The sequence below is a fragment of the Platalea leucorodia genome (genome assembly GCF_965183815.1).
Source record: "Platalea leucorodia genome assembly, chromosome: 9".
NCBI lineage: Eukaryota > Metazoa > Chordata > Aves > Pelecaniformes > Threskiornithidae > Platalea > Platalea leucorodia.
This window is the reverse complement of record NC_138831.1, coordinates 5,381,030-5,397,999: the sequence shown is the minus strand read 5'-3', so window position 1 is coordinate 5,397,999 and position 16,970 is coordinate 5,381,030. Positions and strand designations below refer to the sequence as shown.

The window sequence follows — 16,970 nt, the reverse complement described above, 5'->3', positions numbered from 1 at the left end:
CCACGGGTGGGCGAGACCCCAGCGCCCGCGCTCCCCGGGAAGGGCGGCGGGGCCTCCGCGGCCGGTAGCGGCGGGCGCCGCCCCCGGGCGGCACCGCGGGGCGAGGGGTCCCCCGCAGCGTGGGGCCGGGCCGGGGCTGCTTTAACGTGCCCATGTGCTCGGCGCGGCCTCCCCGTCCCCGCTGCCGCTTAAGGTGGCCCGTGGGGCTGGGCAGAGCCTCCCCCGGACCCGCGGCAGGGCCGGGGCCCCGGTGGCGGGGCTCAGGACGGCGGGAGGGGGGCCTCGCTGGTCCCGCGGGGGCACCCCCCTGACCCCCGGGCCGGGGCCGGGCAGGGGCCACCCCACTCGAGTCCACCTTAAGGGGGGCCGGCGCTCGGGCCGTGTGTTTGTACACACAGCGCACACCCTGCCTGCACCCTGCCCGCACCCTGCCCGCACCGGCCCACGGCAGGCCCTGGGGACCCTCCATCCATCCCCCCCCCCGGCACCCTCAACCCCACCCTCACGGTCCCGGGTGGGGGCAGCTGCAGCTCCCACGGGGGCGCCCGCCCCGCACGGGGTCGGGGGGGCAGGAGCAGACCCCCGGGGACGGGGGAGACCCCCCCACCTCGCACCCCAAGGCTGAGCAGGGGGACAGGAGGCAGTGACAAGGCGGCTGGGATGCTCTGTTTATTGAGGCGATGCTGTGGGGCGCCCCGGGGGGGCTGCGTCAAGGCACGGCGGCGCTGGGGGGGGCGCAGGGACCCCCGGGGAAGCAGGACCATGGCGGGGCGGCAGCGGCGGGTCCCTCAGGCCTTGCCGGGGTCCTCCTTCAGCGTCACCGTCCGGTTGAACACCATCTGGGGAGAAGGAGAGGGTCGGCTCGCAGCCCCACGCTGGGCAGGGGGAGCCCCACGGCCCCCTCCCCAGGGCTCACCTTCCCCTCCTCGCTGTCGGGGTCCACCGAGAAGTAGCCCAGCCGCTCGAACTGGAACTTGTCAAAGGGCCGGGCGGAGAGGACGGAGCTGTCAACCAGGGCGTTGTGGACCACACGGAGGGAGTCCTGGCAGGGGGAGGCACCTCAGGCGGCGCCCCCAGCCCCCCTGATCCCTCTCCCCGCTGGGACACGGCAGGGCCCTGCCCAGGGAGGGGTGGGGGCACATCAAAGCAGGTGCCTCCGGTGTGGGTGCAGGAGGTCCCCAGTTCCCCCCGGGCCCGCGACCCCAGCTCCTGCCGCTACTCACAGGATTGAGGTCGCTCAGAAAACCGCCGGGCACCTCCGATGGGTCCTCGGGATTTTTGTGCAAAAACCTGCCACAAGATAAGAGTCTCATCCCAAAGCCACTGGCCGAGGGGACGTGAGGCAGCGGCTCTCACAGCCCCACAGCAGCATCTCTGCCAGGCACAGCCCAGCAGAGCCTGCCGGCACACGGCCACGCCGCCGGGCCGGGTGGCAGCAAAGCCACCGCTCCAGCGCCGCTGAGCTTGCGCCTGCACCTCTGCGGGTGGCCGGGTACTCACAGCCGCTCGTAGAGCCGCACTTCACATGCCAGCGGCTCTGACACCCAGTGGATGAAGGCTTTGGGCTTCTCCGCCGCGTCCGACTTGGTGCAGGTCACCTCCAGCTCGATCACGCGCCCACTGGCCTCCTGGGGGAGAGGAGAGGAGCTGAGCCATCAGGCAGCAGTCAGGCAGCAGTCAGGCAGCAGCCTCATCCCACTGGGCAGCCCTGGGGCCGAACCGCCAGCCCCCCAACTCAGGGCCACCTTGCTCCCCGCTGCACGAGGCGCAGGGCTGGCAGGGAGCCACCACGCAGGCAGCCTGCACCCACGCTGTGCCCACAGCGCCCGGCCCGGGATGACCATCGCTGCCCTTCCCTGGTGGGGCATGGCCACATCCTGACATGCCACAGCCCAACCTCGTGTCACCGGTGCCCAGAGCCACCCACCTTGATGACGTTCTGGACGGCGATGACGTAGCCAGCGTGGCGCAGCCCCACCGGCTGCCCGGGGGCCAGGCGCTTGTAGCCCTTGTCCACCTCCTGCAAGAGAGTTCATGGCTGCACGAGGGGTCCCAGCATGGGCAGCAGGTCCCGCTCCAGCATGTCTCTGTCCCCACTCCTGCCGTCCCAGGGATCAGCGCACCCAGGGCTGTTTGAACTCCCGTGTTGCTGCAGGACGTTCCCTAGCGCCCAGGCACCATCGGTTGGACACATCCCGGCCAGGCTGAGGGCAGCGGACATTTCCCTGGTGCCCATCAGAGCTGCTGGCAAGTCTGGGAGTCGCAATAGGGTGCCTGACGCCCGCCTGTGCCCCGTGCAGCACCAGTGCCGCTCCCGGCCCTGCCAGGCTCCCGCTGCCCAAGCTGTAGTTCCCAGGAGCAAGGGCTGTATGGCCCGCTGGGCCTGGCTCACCTCCCTGAAGTCCGTCTCCTCGATGTAGATGGTAGGCTGGAAGGGCACTTTGTGAAAACCCCGGCTCTCATCAGCTGGGAAGTTGGGCACAAGGACCTCAAGTCCCTGAGGAGAAGGAGGGGGTGAACGCTGACCTCGGGGAACCCCGCTCCCACCCCAGCCCGCGGCAGTCTCACCTTCGGGGCAGGGAAGTTGGTGATGGTGACCTTGAGGGGCTCCAGGACGGCCATGGCACGGGGGGCCTGCTCGTTCAGCACCTCCCGCGCACACGCCTCCAGCAGATGCGGCTCCATTGTCGCCTGGGCCACCGTCACACCCACCTGCGGGACAGCCTGCTGTCACCACGCCGGCCGGGGGACGCATCCACCTGCCCCGTCCCATCCTGTCCCCAGCACCTACCCGGGCACAGAAGTTGTTGATGGCCTCGGGGGGAAAGCCTCGCCGGCGCAGGGCTGTCAGCGTGAAGAGCCGCGGGTCATCCCAATCCCTGAGAAAACACCGGTGTGGCAGCCAGGTGTGCCCTGGGCGAGACCCACCCTGGCTGCTGGCCCCGCTCTTACCTGACGGCACCCGTCTCCACCAGCCGGATGATTTTCCTCTTGGAGACGACGGTGTAGAGCAGGTTCAGGCGCCCGTACTCCCACTGCACGGGGCAGTAGACATCCAGCGCGTTGCACAGCCAGAAGTAGGAGGAGCGCCTGCGAGGGAGACACAGGCACAGCCCGGCTCAGCCTCATGCCCGCCACAGCCCCGCTGTCCCTCGGCACTTTGGCAGCCACCGGGACGCGGCCAACTGCTTTCCCTCCCCGAGCTGCCCTGCCAGGTCCGGCTCAGCCCTGGGCCGTGCCGTGCACGGCGCTCACCTGGCCTGGAACTCCTTGGTGCAGAGGGAGTGCGTGATGTGCTCGATGGAGTCGCAGAGGCAGTGTGTGTAGTCATACGTGGGGTAGATGCACCTGCGAGGCAGACGCAGTCAGCCCTGCAGCACAGCCCAGCGCTGCTCCCCTCCCGACACCTCCCCACTGCCAGGAGACGCAGACCCACCCCCGCCCCGCGTGCCAGGACGCCGCAGGCCCTCCCTACCACTTGTCCCCAGTGCGGTGGTGCGGAGTGAACTTGACGCGGTAGGCGACAGGGTCCATCTTCCCGTCCTCCATCACCAGCTTCATCCGCAGCGTGGCCTCCCCCTCCCCAAACTTGCCCTTTCGCATGTCCTGCGGAGGGGAGGAAGCTGTTGGCTGAGCCACGGACACAGACCCCACAGGCACACAGCGCCTGCCCCAGCCAGGAGTACCTCGAAGAGCAGGAGCGACTCCTCCACGGGCCGGTCCCGCCACGGCGAGGGCGGTGGGTTGTGGCCCTTGATCTCCTCAACCTTCTGATGGCAGACATACGCCTGGCCCCTGTGGAGGGGAAACGCTGTCACCAGACACCAGTGGCCCATCCCCTGGGCGAGGGGGAGCCACGACCACGGCACAGGACAACCACACCGCCCCGGCGCATCCATACCGCCCTGGCACACTCACCTGCGGATAAGCTCCAGGGCCCAGGCATAGAGCTGGTCAAAGTAATCTGACGCATGGGTCACTGCATAGGGCTGGTAGCCTGTGGGGACAGGGGAAACAGAGCAGGTTGGAGGCACCCCTGGGACCTGCATGCACGGACGTCCCCAGCAGCACCTGGCCTGACCCTGCCCTCGCCAGCCCGAGCCGTACCCAGCCACTCCACCATCTCCCGGATGGCCGTGAAGTACTTCTCCTCCTCCTTCTCGGGGTTGGTGTCGTCGTAGCGCAGGAAGCACACACCACCGTTGGCCTGGGGACGGGGCGGGGAATGACAGTGAGCAGCCGCTCCCTGAGGGACCGCAGGGCCGGGCCAGCGGCCAAGCAGCGAGGCGAGGCAGGGGCCAGGGGACGCTTCTCACCTTGGCGTAGCCAAAGTTGAAGTTGATGGCCTTGGCATGGCCGATGTGCAGGATCCCGTTGGGCTCAGGAGGGAACCGTGTCCGCACCTGCAGGGGGGAAAGGGGACACTTCAGTGCTTCAACAGGAGACTCTCCCCCTCCCTGACAACGGGGGCACTGGCACAAGCCCCCAACAATCCCACAGAGCCCCCTGTCCCACGTGGGTGCTGCCTCTGGCCGTGCCCCTGGTGAGCTGTGTCCCCCCAGCCACCCCACCCACCCGGCTGGAGCCCAGCACAGCAGTGCCACCCTCGCAGGGAACCACTGGGCTGGGGGACGCAGCCTCACCTGCCCACCCGTGATTGCCAGGTGCTGCTTCAGCAGAGCCATGGTGTTGGGCGTCACCACGTAGCCCTCTGTCTTGTAGTTCTCTCCTGTGAGCAGAGGATGCTCAGGGCTGCAGCACCGCCCAAACAGAGCCAAGCCCACCAGCCAGCAGGGAAGGACACGGGGCCAGGCTGGTCCTCCACAGCACGGAGAGCTGGGGCCGGGCACACTGCTGACGGAGCGGCCCTGCACACGGCAGCGGCTCCTCGCACTCACCCGGCTTGTGGAACTTGAGGGCTTCTCCCCGCAGCTGCTCCAGCAGCGACTGAGTCTCTGTGCCCACCTCGCCTGTGGGGAGAGATGGGGCTGAGCAGGGGCCTGACCGCAGCTCCCGGAGCCCAGCTCGGAGGCAGATCCCGGCCAGGAACCGAAGGGCTGGAGGAGCTGCCCGCAGGAAGGCAGTCTCTTACCGTTCTCCACCACAGCCATCTTCTGCTTTTCCGCCGGGGCCAGCCGGGCCTTTGCAGCCTGCAGGGACCAGCACAGCATCCTGAGCGCCTGGCCCCGGCACGCACCTTCCCCTCCTGGCCCAGCCCGCTGTCCCCAGCGCTCCCGCAGACCCATACCCATGGTGGCGGCTGGGCCCAGAGCAGCTATTTGGGATCCTGCGTGGACACTCAGCAGGGAAATACCATCCCAGTTCCCAGCCTGCCCCTCCTCCTCACCTTTGGCTTCTTTTCCAGGTCAGCTTCTGTCTTTGGCCCCAGCAAATGCAGCACCTGGAGAACAGAGACACAGACAGGAGTAGAAAAGGCTCCCGGTGCCCCAAGGCCTGGAGGTGGCCCTGTCCAGCTGTCACCCCCCTCACCCTGTCTGCACCCACCCGGGGCAGGCTGTCCCCAGTACCGGGCCCTCCCACGGGGCAGGCTGGCAGGTCCCACACCGGGCACGGCACGGACAGCGGACACCACCCCAAGCAGCATCTGACCCGCTGCCCTCACACCCACCTGCAGGTCCACCTCGTTCTTGATGGTCTTCCCGTCCGCCCACCGCAGCCGGCTCCGCGCCTCCCCTGCGGACAGGGCACCCCGTGGGCGAGGGGAACAGCCCAGGGGGCTTCAGCCAGGGCTGCTGACGCAGGACACCGCAGCCGGCGGCTGGAGGCAGCCCTGGCCCCAGGGCTGTCCCTGGCACAGGGCACTGCAGGCAGCTGCCACCCACAGCCCTGCCCGCGCGGGGGACACGGCGGGACGTCTCCCCTGCCTCGGGTGGGCTGCGGCACAGCAACGCAGCAGCTGGGGCCAGGGCAGCCCACGGCAAAGGGCTGGCTCTCGGGATCCAGGGGAGCAGCAGCGCCAGGCAGGGGCTGCCCCAGTGCCCCAGACTCACCCATCAGCAGCCCCATGTTGAAGTGGTAACGCTCCGCCAGCAGCTCTGCTCGGTGCTCGCCGATCACGGCCTCCACCTGGGGAGCAGGACAGGGCCGCAGGGCTGAGCGTGGCAGGCGGGGAGCGTGACACCGGGGGCTGCCAGCCCGTCCTGTCCGGTGTCCCCCACGCTGTCCCCGCGGGGCAGGCCCCACTCACCGCCTCCTCGATCTGCTCGGGGGTGACGCACACCCCCACGCCGCAGGCCCGCTCGAAGTCCGCCACGTCCAGGGGCTCCAGGGGGTGGCTCCTCACGTACTCCAGGGCGGCTGGGGACAGAGAAGCGGTGAGGAGCGGGGCCCTCCCCTCCCCACCGGGGCCGGGGGGGGGGGGGGTCCCGGGGCCGCCCGGTACCGCTGAGCTGTAGGTCGGTGAGGATCTCCCTGCGGGCGATGTAACCGACGAGGAAACCGAGGTGCTTTGGGTCCCTGAGGCGGGCGGCCGCGTTGTACAGCAGCGTCCCGGTGGCTTTGTCCAGGGCCGGGCCCAGCGTGCTCCGAGCCTGCCGCCGCCCCGGGGAAGCGTCAGGGCCGGCCCAGGGCTCAGCCCCGGCGAACCGGCAGCCCCGGGCCGGGGCGGGGAGAAGGGGGTTGGCCGGGGGGGAGGGGGAGTGCCAAGGGCCGAGGCCGCTCGGCGGGGCCGGGGTCCCGGGGGGTGACCGGGACCGGTCGCACCTGCAGCACGGCCTGGCGGAGCAGCGCGCTGAGCGTCCCGTTACGCAGCGTCTCTCGCGCTTTGGCCTCGCTGAGGCCGATGCCGGTGAAGAGCCCCAGCGCTTCCTCCGCTTCCTCCGCCGCCATGGCCCCCGCCGCCGCCGCCGCCATGCTGCTGCCACCCGGAGCGGGGAGGGCGGGTCACCGGCACGGGTCGAACCAATCGACAGCGAGAGAGGCCCGCCTCGGCCAATGGGGTGAAGGAGCTCGGCGCCGGCTCCGCGAATGGGCGCGCAGGGGGCGGGGCCAAGCCTGCGGCCGGTTGCATCATTTAAAGAGACCGGCGGCGGCGGGAGCCACGTGGGGGGCGTGGCTGGGGGCGTGGCCAGGCCCCGCCCCCCCGGGCGCCCCCCGACTCTTTGTCCTCGCCCGGCCGCCGTAGCCCGCCCCGGCCCCTCCGCGGCCCCGGGCCGGCCCCCGCCTCCCCCGGCGGCCTCCCGTGCCCGAGGGGCGGCCGGGGGGGGTCCCGGTGGCTGCCCCAGCCCGGTGTGTGCGGGGCCGGGCCGGCCCGGTGTCCCCCGGCCCCCCCAGCCCGGTGTCCCGCCCAGCCCGGTGTCCCCCAAAGCCCAGTGACCCCTGGCTCCTCCAGCCCAGTGTCCCGCGGCCCCCCAGCCCAGCGGCCCCCCAGCAGCCCAGTGTCCCCCCGGCTGCCCAAGTCCCTTGTCCCCTCAGCCCAGTGTCCCCCCAGCTCTCCCAGCCCGGGGTCCCCCCCAGCCCAGTGTCCCCCCCGCTCCCGCAGCCTGATGTCCCCCCAGCAGCCCAGTGTCCCCCCAGTTCCCCCAGCCCAGTGTCCCCCCAGCTGCCTCAGCCCGGTGTCCCCCAAAACCTAGTGTCCCCTGGCTCCCCCAGCATGGTGTCCTCCCAGCAGCCCAGTGTCCCCTGGCTCTCCCAGCCCAGTGTCCCTTGGTCCCTCAGCCCCAGTGTCCCTCCCAGCCTGGTGTCCCCTGGCTCCCCCAGCCCAGGGTCCCCCCAGTTCCCCCAGCCCAGTGTCCTCCTGTCTCTCCCAGCCTGATGTCTCTCCAGTTCCCCCAGCCTAGTGTCCCCTGGCTCCTCCAGCCCAGTGTCTCCCCAGCTGCCCCAGCCCAGTGTTCCCCCAGTTCTCCCAGCCCAGTGTACCCTCAGCTGCCCCAGCCCAGTGTCCTCCAAAGCCCAGTGTCCTCCAAAGCCCAGTGTCCCCCAAAGCCCAGTGTCCCCTGGCTCCCCCAGCCCAGTGTCCCCCCAGCTCTCCCAGCCCAGTGTCCCCCCCAGCCTGGTGTCTCCCCAGTAGCCCAGTGTCCCCCCAGCTCTCCCAGCCCAGTGTCCCCCCGGCTGCCCCAGCCCAGTGTCCCCCCAGCCCGCTCCCACCCCGGCCCCAGCAGCAGCAGACCCGAGCGGCTGGGGAAGGGGGTTTATTGGCAACACCCGGCGGGAGGAGGCACCGTCAGGTCTTGCCAGCCGGAGCCGCCCGACGTGCCCAGGCAAGATGGGTCCTGGCTCCTCCATGGGCAGGCAGCGCAGGTGTCCCCGGGGGTCCCACAGCACTGAGGGGACAGAACCGGTGCCCTGTAGCTATAGCTCCGTCCCGGGCACCGGCTCTGTCCCCTCGGTGGCTGCCTGCTGCCTGCACGCAACCGGCAGAGGCTTCAAGCTATAGCGGGCACTGATGTTGGTACCCGAGACGCTGCGGTATTCGCCCATCTCCGTACGGACAGCTTCGTTCTGGGTGATGGTGAGCAGGACCGGGACGGAGAGCGTCACCTCCTTCCGCAAGACCTGGATGCTGAGAGCCGTGCGCGGCGGGATCTTGGCCGGCAGCTGCACCTCCACTCGTTCCCGGCGGGTGCTGGATTCGCTGCGCCCTTTCTGTACCGTGAAGATGTTGGAGGCTTCCACGGTCAGCGTGAAGGAGAGCCCGGCTTTGAGGCTGGTGGCGTTGCTGAAGTGGAAGCTCTGCCAGAGCGTGGTGCCATACTCCCGGCTGCTGCTGGCTGCCAGAACCTGCTCCGACTCCGTCTCGTTCACCCCCTCGATCTCATCCACCAGCACCTCCCGCTCCTCCTCCACTCGCTTCTGCTCCCAGAGGAGACGTGCCGAGACCAGGGGCCGCCCGGGCCGCAGTGGGCGCAGGTGGGACAACCGAGCCTGGAAGTTCAGCTTGGGTCTGTAGTCGGCGAGACGCTCTCCGGGCCATGCCAGGCAGTGCCAACCGCCCCGGCCGGGGTGCTGGTAGAGCAGCCAGACGCCTCGCTGCACCACATGGGAGGCCACTCGGTCGTTGAAGTACCCGTACGCCAAGTTGGTCTCCTCCGTCACCACCTTGCAGGCGCCTTGGAAGTTGGGGCGCTCGTAGAGGGTGATCTGGGGGTCCCCCAGGTCATGGAGCACGAGGCGCAGCGCCGAGAAGCTGTTGGGCCGCTCCACGGAGGGGTACTCGCCCTCCTCGAAGGCGTACGACTCCCCCTCGTACTTGGGGTCCGCGTAGGCGATCCAGGGCTGCCCCACCACCTTCAGGGAGGCGATGCAGTCCCCAAAATCCAGCTCGTGTAGGTCGGGCACGTCGCAGGTGAACTCCCGGCTCAGCCCCTCAAAGTTGGCACGCTCGTACACCGTGATCCGGTTCATGGTGCCGCGGGCGCCCGCCCCTGCGAGGGCACAGCGCATGTGAAGTCCCCTCGTGTGGGGTCGCGTGGGTGCTACAGGAAACCCGTGGGGAAAGCCTGGCCAGCAAAGGGGCCCCCGGCACCCCCTTTCCTCCTCTCCCCCCCCTTTGCCCACCTCAGCCCGGTCCCCGCGCTCTCACCGTCTGTGCCGGCAGTGCCCCGACGCCAGCCCGCGGCCGTGCCTTTTACGAGGGGTTGGCGGGGCCAGGGCGTGCTGCGGCACGAAGCGAAGGCGATGACAGAGCTCGCCCCCGCGCCCGCGCCCGCGCCCAGCCCCGGCTCCGCTCCGGTGGCGGGGAGCCAGCCAGGCCCCGCATGGCCGCACGGCAGCCGGCACACCGGGATGCCAGCCGGCCCCGCAGACCAGCCCTGCCGGAAAGTCCTGCCGCACCCTGGGCATGCGGCGCTCCAGTGTTAACGAGTCACCGCCAATTATCACTGATGCTTCCGCCCTGCCTGCGTTAATTACGGTGTGCGTTGCCGGTGGGGCAGGAACTGCCGGCTCGCCCCGGTAGGGTGAAAGGGTATCATGGTGGGGCGAGCCGGCGCCCCGAGACAAGCCCCTCCGGCACCCCGGTGCCCCCAGGTGCAGGACACGGCCCCCCTGACATGGCACCACTGCCGCAGCCCCGTGCCTGAGGATGGCCAGGGCAGGTGGTGGCACTTCTCCTGCCTTGTCCCACCACAGGCAGGATGGCCATGGACCACCCAGGGTGACCATGGCGCTGCTAGAGGGTGATGGGTGCCAGCACTGAGCACGGCGGGACGCTGATGCCCGGCCAGGGCACGGGAATGGCTGGCAGCCACCCTGAACACAGCGTGCCGGGGGCTTCCATGGCACGGATCGGAGCTGGCCCCCCCGGGAGCTGCTGGTGCCGGGCACAGGGCACACGTACCCGCTGGCTGGCACCCCGCTGGGGCTGGGCTCAGCAGCTCGAGGGGTCTGGGGCAGGTTGAGCCTCTGGCTTCCCTTGGACCCAGGCACGCAGCCGGGAGCTGCCTCATCCCCTCGTCCCTGGCCCCCCAGCCCAGGGCTGTCCCTACAGCACAGTGCAGGGAGCGGGGAACCCCAGAGCTGACAGGAGCAGCTCCTGGTGGGCTGAAACCTGCCCCTTGGGGCCGGCGCGGCACCGGGGAGCAGGGCCAGTCCCGGCTGCGTGGGGTGCCCCAGTCCCACAGGGGAACCCGGGGCTGGCACAGCCTGCAGGCACCCACGTCCCGCCATGGAGGGGGACGGAGACCCTGCTGCTCCCACAGCCTCTCCCCCCTGAGCCACCCCAAGAGAGGAACCCAGGTGTCCTGGCATCCCTGAGCCCTGCCCACCCCTAACCTGTCCCCTGCAGGCAGGTGCTACCCTACATCTCGCCCCCCCAGCTGCCCGCTGCCGGTGCTCCCCTTCCCCTGCCCACGGTGCCGGGGCTGCCAGGGTCTCCCAGTTTATTGCCAGATGTCGGGGCGGTCGGGGTTACACCAGACAGACGCTACAGGAAGCGGTTAGTGAGCGGGGGGCTGCGGGGGCCGCAGGCAGGGGCCAGGGAAGGGCTGTCCCGCTTGCTCCCCCGGCCCGCAGCCTCCCCGCCGGCCCCCCGGGCTGCCGCGCTCCCCCGCGCCGGGGACCCCTCCCGCTCCCCGCGGCCGCCCCGGCCCCCTGGCCCCCAATGACCCCAGCCTTGCAGTCATGCACCCCCCACTGCGGCGAGGCCGGCGGGCCGGGGCGGCACGGGGGGCACGGGGCAGCGTGGGTGGGAGGCGGTGCTGGCATTATTGCTATGGCAGGCGGGAGCAGCGTGACCCTCCCCACGCTCAGATCACAGTCTCGAAGAGCATCGCCTTCTCCTTGGGGGGCTCCGGGGCCAGCAGCTTGGCCTCTGCCTCGGGCGTCAGGTACTCCAGGTGGTGGTGGCCCCAGATCGGAGTGGTCAGGAGCTGCCAGCGCTGCGGGGATGCTGTGTCAGCATGCAGGGATGGCAGCACTGGGGACTGCCTGGAGCCAGCACGGTGCACCCCCCCAGTGCATGGGGATGGGACCAAGGTGGAGCCAGGGGTGGGATTTGGATGGGGATAGGGGTGAGACTGGGATGGGGAAGGGATTGAAATGGGATTGAGAGAGGGAGAGGGATAGCACAGGGACAGGCATGAGACGGGGATGGGGATGGGACTGGGACGGGGATGGGGATGGGATTAAGACAGCGATGTCAGCAAGGATGGGATTCGGGTGGGGTTGGGAGTGAGACAGCGATGGGGACAGGGATGGGATTCGGATGGGAGTGAGAGCAATGGGGACAGGAATGGGACCTGGATAGGGCTGGGGGTGAGACTAGGATGGCGAAGGGATTGAAATGGGGACAGGGATGAGATGGGGATGGGATTGAGAGAGTGATGGGGACAGGGAAAGGATTTGGCTGGGAGTGAGTGATAGGGATGGGGAGAGGGGCAGGATTTGGATGGGGATGGGACTGAGAGAGTGATGTGAGCAAGGATGGGATTCCGGTGAGGCTGGGAGTGAGACAGGGATGGGGACAGGGATGGGAATGAGATAGCGATGGGGGCAGGGACAGGATTTGGCTGGGGATGGGACTGAGACGGCAACGTGGACAGCGCTGGGATTTGAATGGGGATCGGACTGGGATGGGGACAGGGACAAGGACGGCCGAGATGGGTTGGGGACAGAGGCAGGAGGGCCCCCGCCGCACCGCCCTCACCTCGCGCAGGGAGCCTTTGCAGCGCAGGAGCTTGTAGAGGACGGTGCAGGGGATGCAGAGCATGGAGGAGAGCGCCAGGACCCAGCCGATGGCGTCCCCCCACCACGGGTACACGTACGTCTTGTTGTAGGTCAGCGGCTTGTAGTTCACCACGTGGAACACGAAGATGCCCTGGGTGGAGGGGGGGTGGTGAGGTCCCACGGTGTGTCACCCCATGGCCCTGACACGCGTGTCACCCCGTGACCCTGACACGCGTGTCACCCCATGGCTGCCGTGCCTGAAGCAGCCGCCTGGGGGAGCCCGGTGCCCGTGGCACGGGGCAGCGGGCACACGCATGCACACGCCAGCACACGCGTGTCCCCGCGTGGGGCGGCCCCACTCACCACGCAGACCAGCGGCGTCACCACGGCCCAGCACCACTTCATGAAGGGCAGGGGCCGGTAGCCGATCATGCGGGCCACGTCGTCCATGAAGCGGTCAGCGCCTGCGGGAAGAAGGGCGTCAGCCGGGCCCCGCGGGGCACCCATGTCCCCTTGTGTCCCCCCCCTGTGTCCCCCTTGGCCTCACCGTAGACCCAGGCAATGACCACGCACTCCCAGAAAGCCTGCCACAGCAGCGTGATCCCACTGGCCGAGTAGTTGTCAAAGAGCTGGAACACGTACATGCCGCCCTGCCGGGACGGCACCGCGCATCACCGGGGCTGTGCCGGCTGCCCCGCGCTGGCACGGGCACCTCCATGCCGGCATGGGCACAGCCTTGCCAGCACCCGTGCCCCACCGTGGACACCCTGCGTGCCATGGGCACAGCACCCCCATGGCAATGGGCAGCCCCCATGGCCACGGGGACCTCCACAGCCACAGGCACCCCCACGCCATGGGCACCCCCTGCCGCCGTGGGCGCAGCAGCCCCAGGGAGCTCCCACCCCACGCTGGGGCCCCATGGGAGGTGACGCCCCGGGGGCAGGTGCAGGGGCCCCGTGTGGGGCCGGCTGGCCGGTGTCCCTGCCGCGTCCCCCACCTGCGTGACCATGGAGAGGTCGATGAGGCAGCAGACGACGCAGCAGAGCGCAGCGGTGAGCTCGCGGCGCAGCGAGCCAGCCCCCGGCTGGGGGAACAGGTCCAGGATGCCCGTGATGAAACCCTCCACGCCGACAAACTGCGGCAGAAAGCGGGGCTCAGTGGGGATGTGCCACCCCCGTCCCCTCCCCGTCCCTGTCCCCCTGCCCGCCGCTGCACCTGGCTGTCCAGCCCCAGCACGAGGAGCATGAAGAAGAAGAGCGTGGCCCAGAGCGGGGACAAGGGCATCAGCGTCACGGCTTTGGGGTAGGCGATGAAAGCCAGCCCGGGGCCTGCGGGAGAGCGGGGTCAGCGGTGCCACCCCGGGGGGGACACACAGGGGACACGGTGCCAGCAGGCACCTGCTGGCCAGCACTCACCGGACTCGGCCACTTTGGAGATGTCCACGCCTTGCTCGGAGGCCATGAAGCCCAGCACGGAGAAGACGACGAAGCCGGCGAAGAAGCTGGTGGAGCTGTTGATCACGGCCAGGATGTAGGCGTCCCTGCGGGCAGAGCGGGTCAGGGGGTGCCGGGGGGACGCCGGGGGACGCATCGGGGGGACGCCCCGCAGCCAGCACAGCCCTACCTGTAGCAGTTGTTGTGGAAGCGGTTGTAGCTGCCCAGCGCGGTCAGGGCGCCCAGCCCGATGGCGTAGGAGAAGAAGATCTGGGTGCCGGCGTCGATCCAGACCTGGGGTGCGGGGTAGGGCGTCGGGGGGCGGGGAGGGTGCCGGGGGGGCGCCCAGCACCCAGCCCCCTCCTGCCCTCCCCGCCACCCTCACCTGTGCCTCGGCCAGCTTGGACCAGTCGGGTTTCAGGTAGTAGACGATGCCGCCCAGCGCCCCAGGCAGCGTCACACCGTGGACCAGCAGCAGGATGAGGACCACGTAGGGGAAGAGTGCCGTGAAGTAGACAATCTGCAGAGGCGTGGGTGCCGGTAAGACCCCCCGGGCTGGGGCTCTCCGTCACGTGCCACAGGTGTCCCAGTGGGACCAGGGCTCGGGGACGTCCCCAGCGGCTGGTGGCACCTCCCAGACAGATGTGGGACAGGCGGTCTTGTGGCACAGGAGGGCAGGAGCCGGCAATGCCGTGTACCACGGTCCCATCCCTGCCTGCCAGTGGCCCCGACGCGTCCCCCCTGCCCGCCAGCATCACCTTCCCGGTCGACTTGACGCCCTTCCAGATGCAGAAGTAGACAACGACCCAGGTGGTGACCAAGCAGAGGATCATCTGCCAGTTCATCTCCCCCGGCTCGCTGAGGTCCCCCGAGAGCCGCAGCACCTTGTTCCTGCAGAGCGGGGCCGTGCTGAGCGCCGGCGCGACCCCATCGGCCCCGGGCGAGACCCCCCCAGTCCCCACACTCACTCCCAAAACTCGATGACGGGCGAGCGCTTGCTGGCCAGGTCGGCGCAGCTGAGGTTGAAGGGCCCAGTGCCGGCGCTGGCGTTGGCGCTGCCGTTGCGGCAGAGCTCGAGGTGGAAGAGCTCGGCGCACTGCTCGGTGTTCCAGGCGTGGCCGCAGGTGGCCCAGGGCAAGGTGTCCGTCAGCGAGTGCACCAAGTAGAAGAGCCCCCACACCAGGATCATGATGTAGTAGGAGTTGCAGAAGAAGACGATCACCATGGAGGCCAGGCCCAGACCTGCGGCACGGGGAGATCACCCGGCGGGGTGGAGGAGCCGGCAGCCTGGGGTGGGACGGGGGGTGCTGGCAGGGATGGGGCTGGACATGGGGTGCTGGTGGGGACGCAGGGAGCCGGCAGCCCAGGGTAGGACAGCGGGGAGCCGGCGGGGATGCGGGGAGCTGGCTGCTCCGGGCAGGACAGGGGGGAGCTGGTGGGGACAGGACAGGGGGAGGTGGCGGGGACGGGACAGGGGGAGGTGGCGGGGACGGGACAGGGGGAGGTGGCAGCCCCAGGCAGGACAGGATGGGGACAGCCAGCAGCATGGCACAGGACAGCGGGGAGCCGGTGCGGCACTGCTGAGGTGGGGACGCCGGCAGCCCCTGGGGAAGCTGGCAGCAGGCAGGGAAGCCGGCAGCACGTAGGCAGGGAGCCAGGGGGGCAGGCAGGGCTGGGCAGGGCAGCGTAGGGTGGCACGGGTGCAGGCAGCTGCCACCCTTGGCCAGGGTGCAGGGTAGCAGTGGGACGCGGGCAAGGTGCACAGGAGCAGGCAGGGCGTGGGCAGGGTGCTGCCAGCCCCAGGGTGCCAGGGGCCACGGGCAGGGTGCAAGGGGCCACGGGCAGGGTGCCAGGGGCCACGGGCAAGGCACGGGCAGGGTGCAAGGGGCCATGGGCAGGGCATGGGCAGGGTGTCAGGGGCCACGGGCAGGGTGCCAGGGGCCACGGGCAAGGCACAGGCAGGGTGCAGAGTGCCAGGGGCCACGGGCAGGGTGCAAGGGGCCACGGGCAGGGCACAGGCAGGGTGCAGGGGGCCACGGGCAGGGTGCGGGCAGGGTGCAGGCAGGGTGTGGCGTTACCCTTGAAGAGGGGGGCGATGTTCCAGGCGGCGATGCCCCCCTGCTTCATGAACTGCCCCAGGGCCACCTCCAAGAAGAAGACGGGGATGCCGCCCACGAAGACGATGAGCAAGTAGGGGATGAGGAAGACGCCTGGGGCCGGGGGGGGGGACACGGGGCCGGTTCAGCCACCGCCGCCCCCCCCGGGCCCCCCCGGGCCCCCCCTTTCGCTCCCCGCGCCGCCCGCCCCGGGCGCAGCGAATGGCGAAGGCGCCTCTGCGCCCTCCCCTCGCCGCGCCGCCGATGTAGGTCAGGGCAGGCAGGTGGTGGGGGGCTCCCCACGGACCCCCACCCGCGTGGGTGACACTGGACGCCCGTGGGGTGGCCCACGAGCCCCTGCAGAAGGCCCGGGGAGGTGCAGGGTGGGCTGGTGACCCCACGCACCCCCCCCACACACACACCCTATGGGGTGGAAAGAGGGGTGCTGCCACGCACCGTGGAGTGCCCCCCCCGCCACGGGGCACTCGTGGGGCAGGCGCGGGGCTCACCTCCGCCGTTCTTGTAGCACAGGTAGGGGAAGCGCCAGACGTTGCCCAGCCCCACGGCGAAACCCACGCAGGACATGATGAAATCCATCTGCCGGGTCCACGTCTCCCGCTCGGGGGCGGCCGCTTTCGGGGGGCCGGGGGGTCCCACCAGCGGTGCCGTCACCGCCCGCTCCTCGCCCGCCGTGGGGGGCTCCGCGCCCTCCGCCTCCCCGCGGCCCTCTGCTGTAGAAGGGGGGGGGGGGGGGGGTGTCCACGCTGCCGTCACGCGCGCCCCTCTCCGCGCGTGGGGGCGTGACGTCAGACAGCAGGCCGGCGCGTGACGTCACAATGCAGAGCTGTGACTCACCCCGCGGCGGCAGGAGGGGGCGCGCCGCGGTCGCGCGTGGTCGTGGACCCCCCCCCCCCCAAATCCCCACTCTCCCCCCCCCCTCCCCGCCTCAGCGCTCCCCGCTTACCGGAGCCCGCGGGGGCAGCGGCGGCGGCGGCGGCGGCGGCGGCGGCGTCGCGTCGCGGGGCGGCGGGCGGCTGCGGGGCGGCCGTGTCGGCGGGGACGGGGGGCATGTCGCGGGGGGCCGGGGAGCGGGGGCGGGTCGGGGGCGGCTCCGTGGCCGTGGGGAGCGGGGCCGGGGCGGGGGGGCTCAGAAGCAATCCACGAAGCACTTGAAGGTGAGTCGGAAGAACCTCATTGAGGGCGGCGGGGCGCGGCGGGGGCGGCCGGGCCGGGCGGGCGGCTCAGAGCCGGGCTGCGGGGCCGGCGCCGCGCGGCCGCTCCGGGGCTCTCTGCGCCGCGGCACCGGGCGGCGGCGGAG

General features: G+C 70.6%; 3 protein-coding genes across 5 annotated transcripts; all 3 read right to left on the bottom strand.

The window, feature by feature from the left end:
* Positions 1-662: 662 nt before the first annotated feature.
* QARS1 (glutaminyl-tRNA synthetase 1) lies at positions 663-6,893 on the bottom strand. 2 transcript variants are annotated; one of them, XM_082321646.1, is made up of 24 exons: positions 6,724-6,893; positions 6,404-6,551; positions 6,209-6,318; positions 6,012-6,087; positions 5,630-5,694; positions 5,348-5,401; positions 5,093-5,150; positions 4,899-4,970; positions 4,644-4,729; positions 4,317-4,403; positions 4,108-4,207; positions 3,919-3,997; positions 3,687-3,795; positions 3,476-3,606; positions 3,256-3,348; positions 2,953-3,090; positions 2,792-2,879; positions 2,569-2,712; positions 2,393-2,497; positions 1,928-2,020; positions 1,501-1,628; positions 1,224-1,290; positions 917-1,042; positions 663-839 (listed from the first exon to the last, which is right to left on the bottom strand). In XM_082321646.1, exons 1-24 carry the CDS (start codon positions 6,871-6,873, stop codon positions 789-791), a joined length of 2,358 nt encoding a protein of 785 aa, XP_082177772.1. In that variant the 5' UTR covers positions 6,874-6,893; the 3' UTR covers positions 663-788. The 2 variants fall into 2 exon arrangements, with proteins under 2 accessions (XP_082177772.1, XP_082177771.1); XM_082321645.1 differs by having other exon boundaries at positions 666-839; positions 917-1,116.
* A 1,417-nt stretch (positions 6,894-8,310) lies between these two features.
* Positions 8,311-9,402, bottom strand: LOC309595434 (epidermal differentiation-specific protein-like; the record flags this gene model as incomplete). The annotated part of the gene is made up of 1 exon (XM_082322378.1): positions 8,311-9,402. One exon carries the CDS (start codon positions 9,400-9,402, stop codon positions 8,311-8,313), a length of 1,092 nt encoding a protein of 363 aa, XP_082178504.1.
* A 1,419-nt stretch (positions 9,403-10,821) lies between these two features.
* SLC6A8 (solute carrier family 6 member 8) lies at positions 10,822-16,815 on the bottom strand. 2 transcript variants are annotated; one of them, XM_082321092.1, is made up of 14 exons: positions 16,617-16,815; positions 16,162-16,383; positions 15,635-15,766; positions 14,525-14,798; positions 14,315-14,447; positions 13,942-14,076; positions 13,747-13,850; positions 13,539-13,663; positions 13,339-13,451; positions 13,121-13,258; positions 12,671-12,773; positions 12,487-12,587; positions 12,104-12,274; positions 10,822-11,336 (listed from the first exon to the last, which is right to left on the bottom strand). In XM_082321092.1, exons 1-14 carry the CDS (start codon positions 16,720-16,722, stop codon positions 11,205-11,207), a joined length of 1,989 nt encoding a protein of 662 aa, XP_082177218.1. In that variant the 5' UTR covers positions 16,723-16,815; the 3' UTR covers positions 10,822-11,204. The 2 variants fall into 2 exon arrangements, with proteins under 2 accessions (XP_082177218.1, XP_082177219.1); XM_082321093.1 differs by having other exon boundaries at positions 16,162-16,380.
* Between the last annotated feature and the right edge of the window lie 155 nt (positions 16,816-16,970).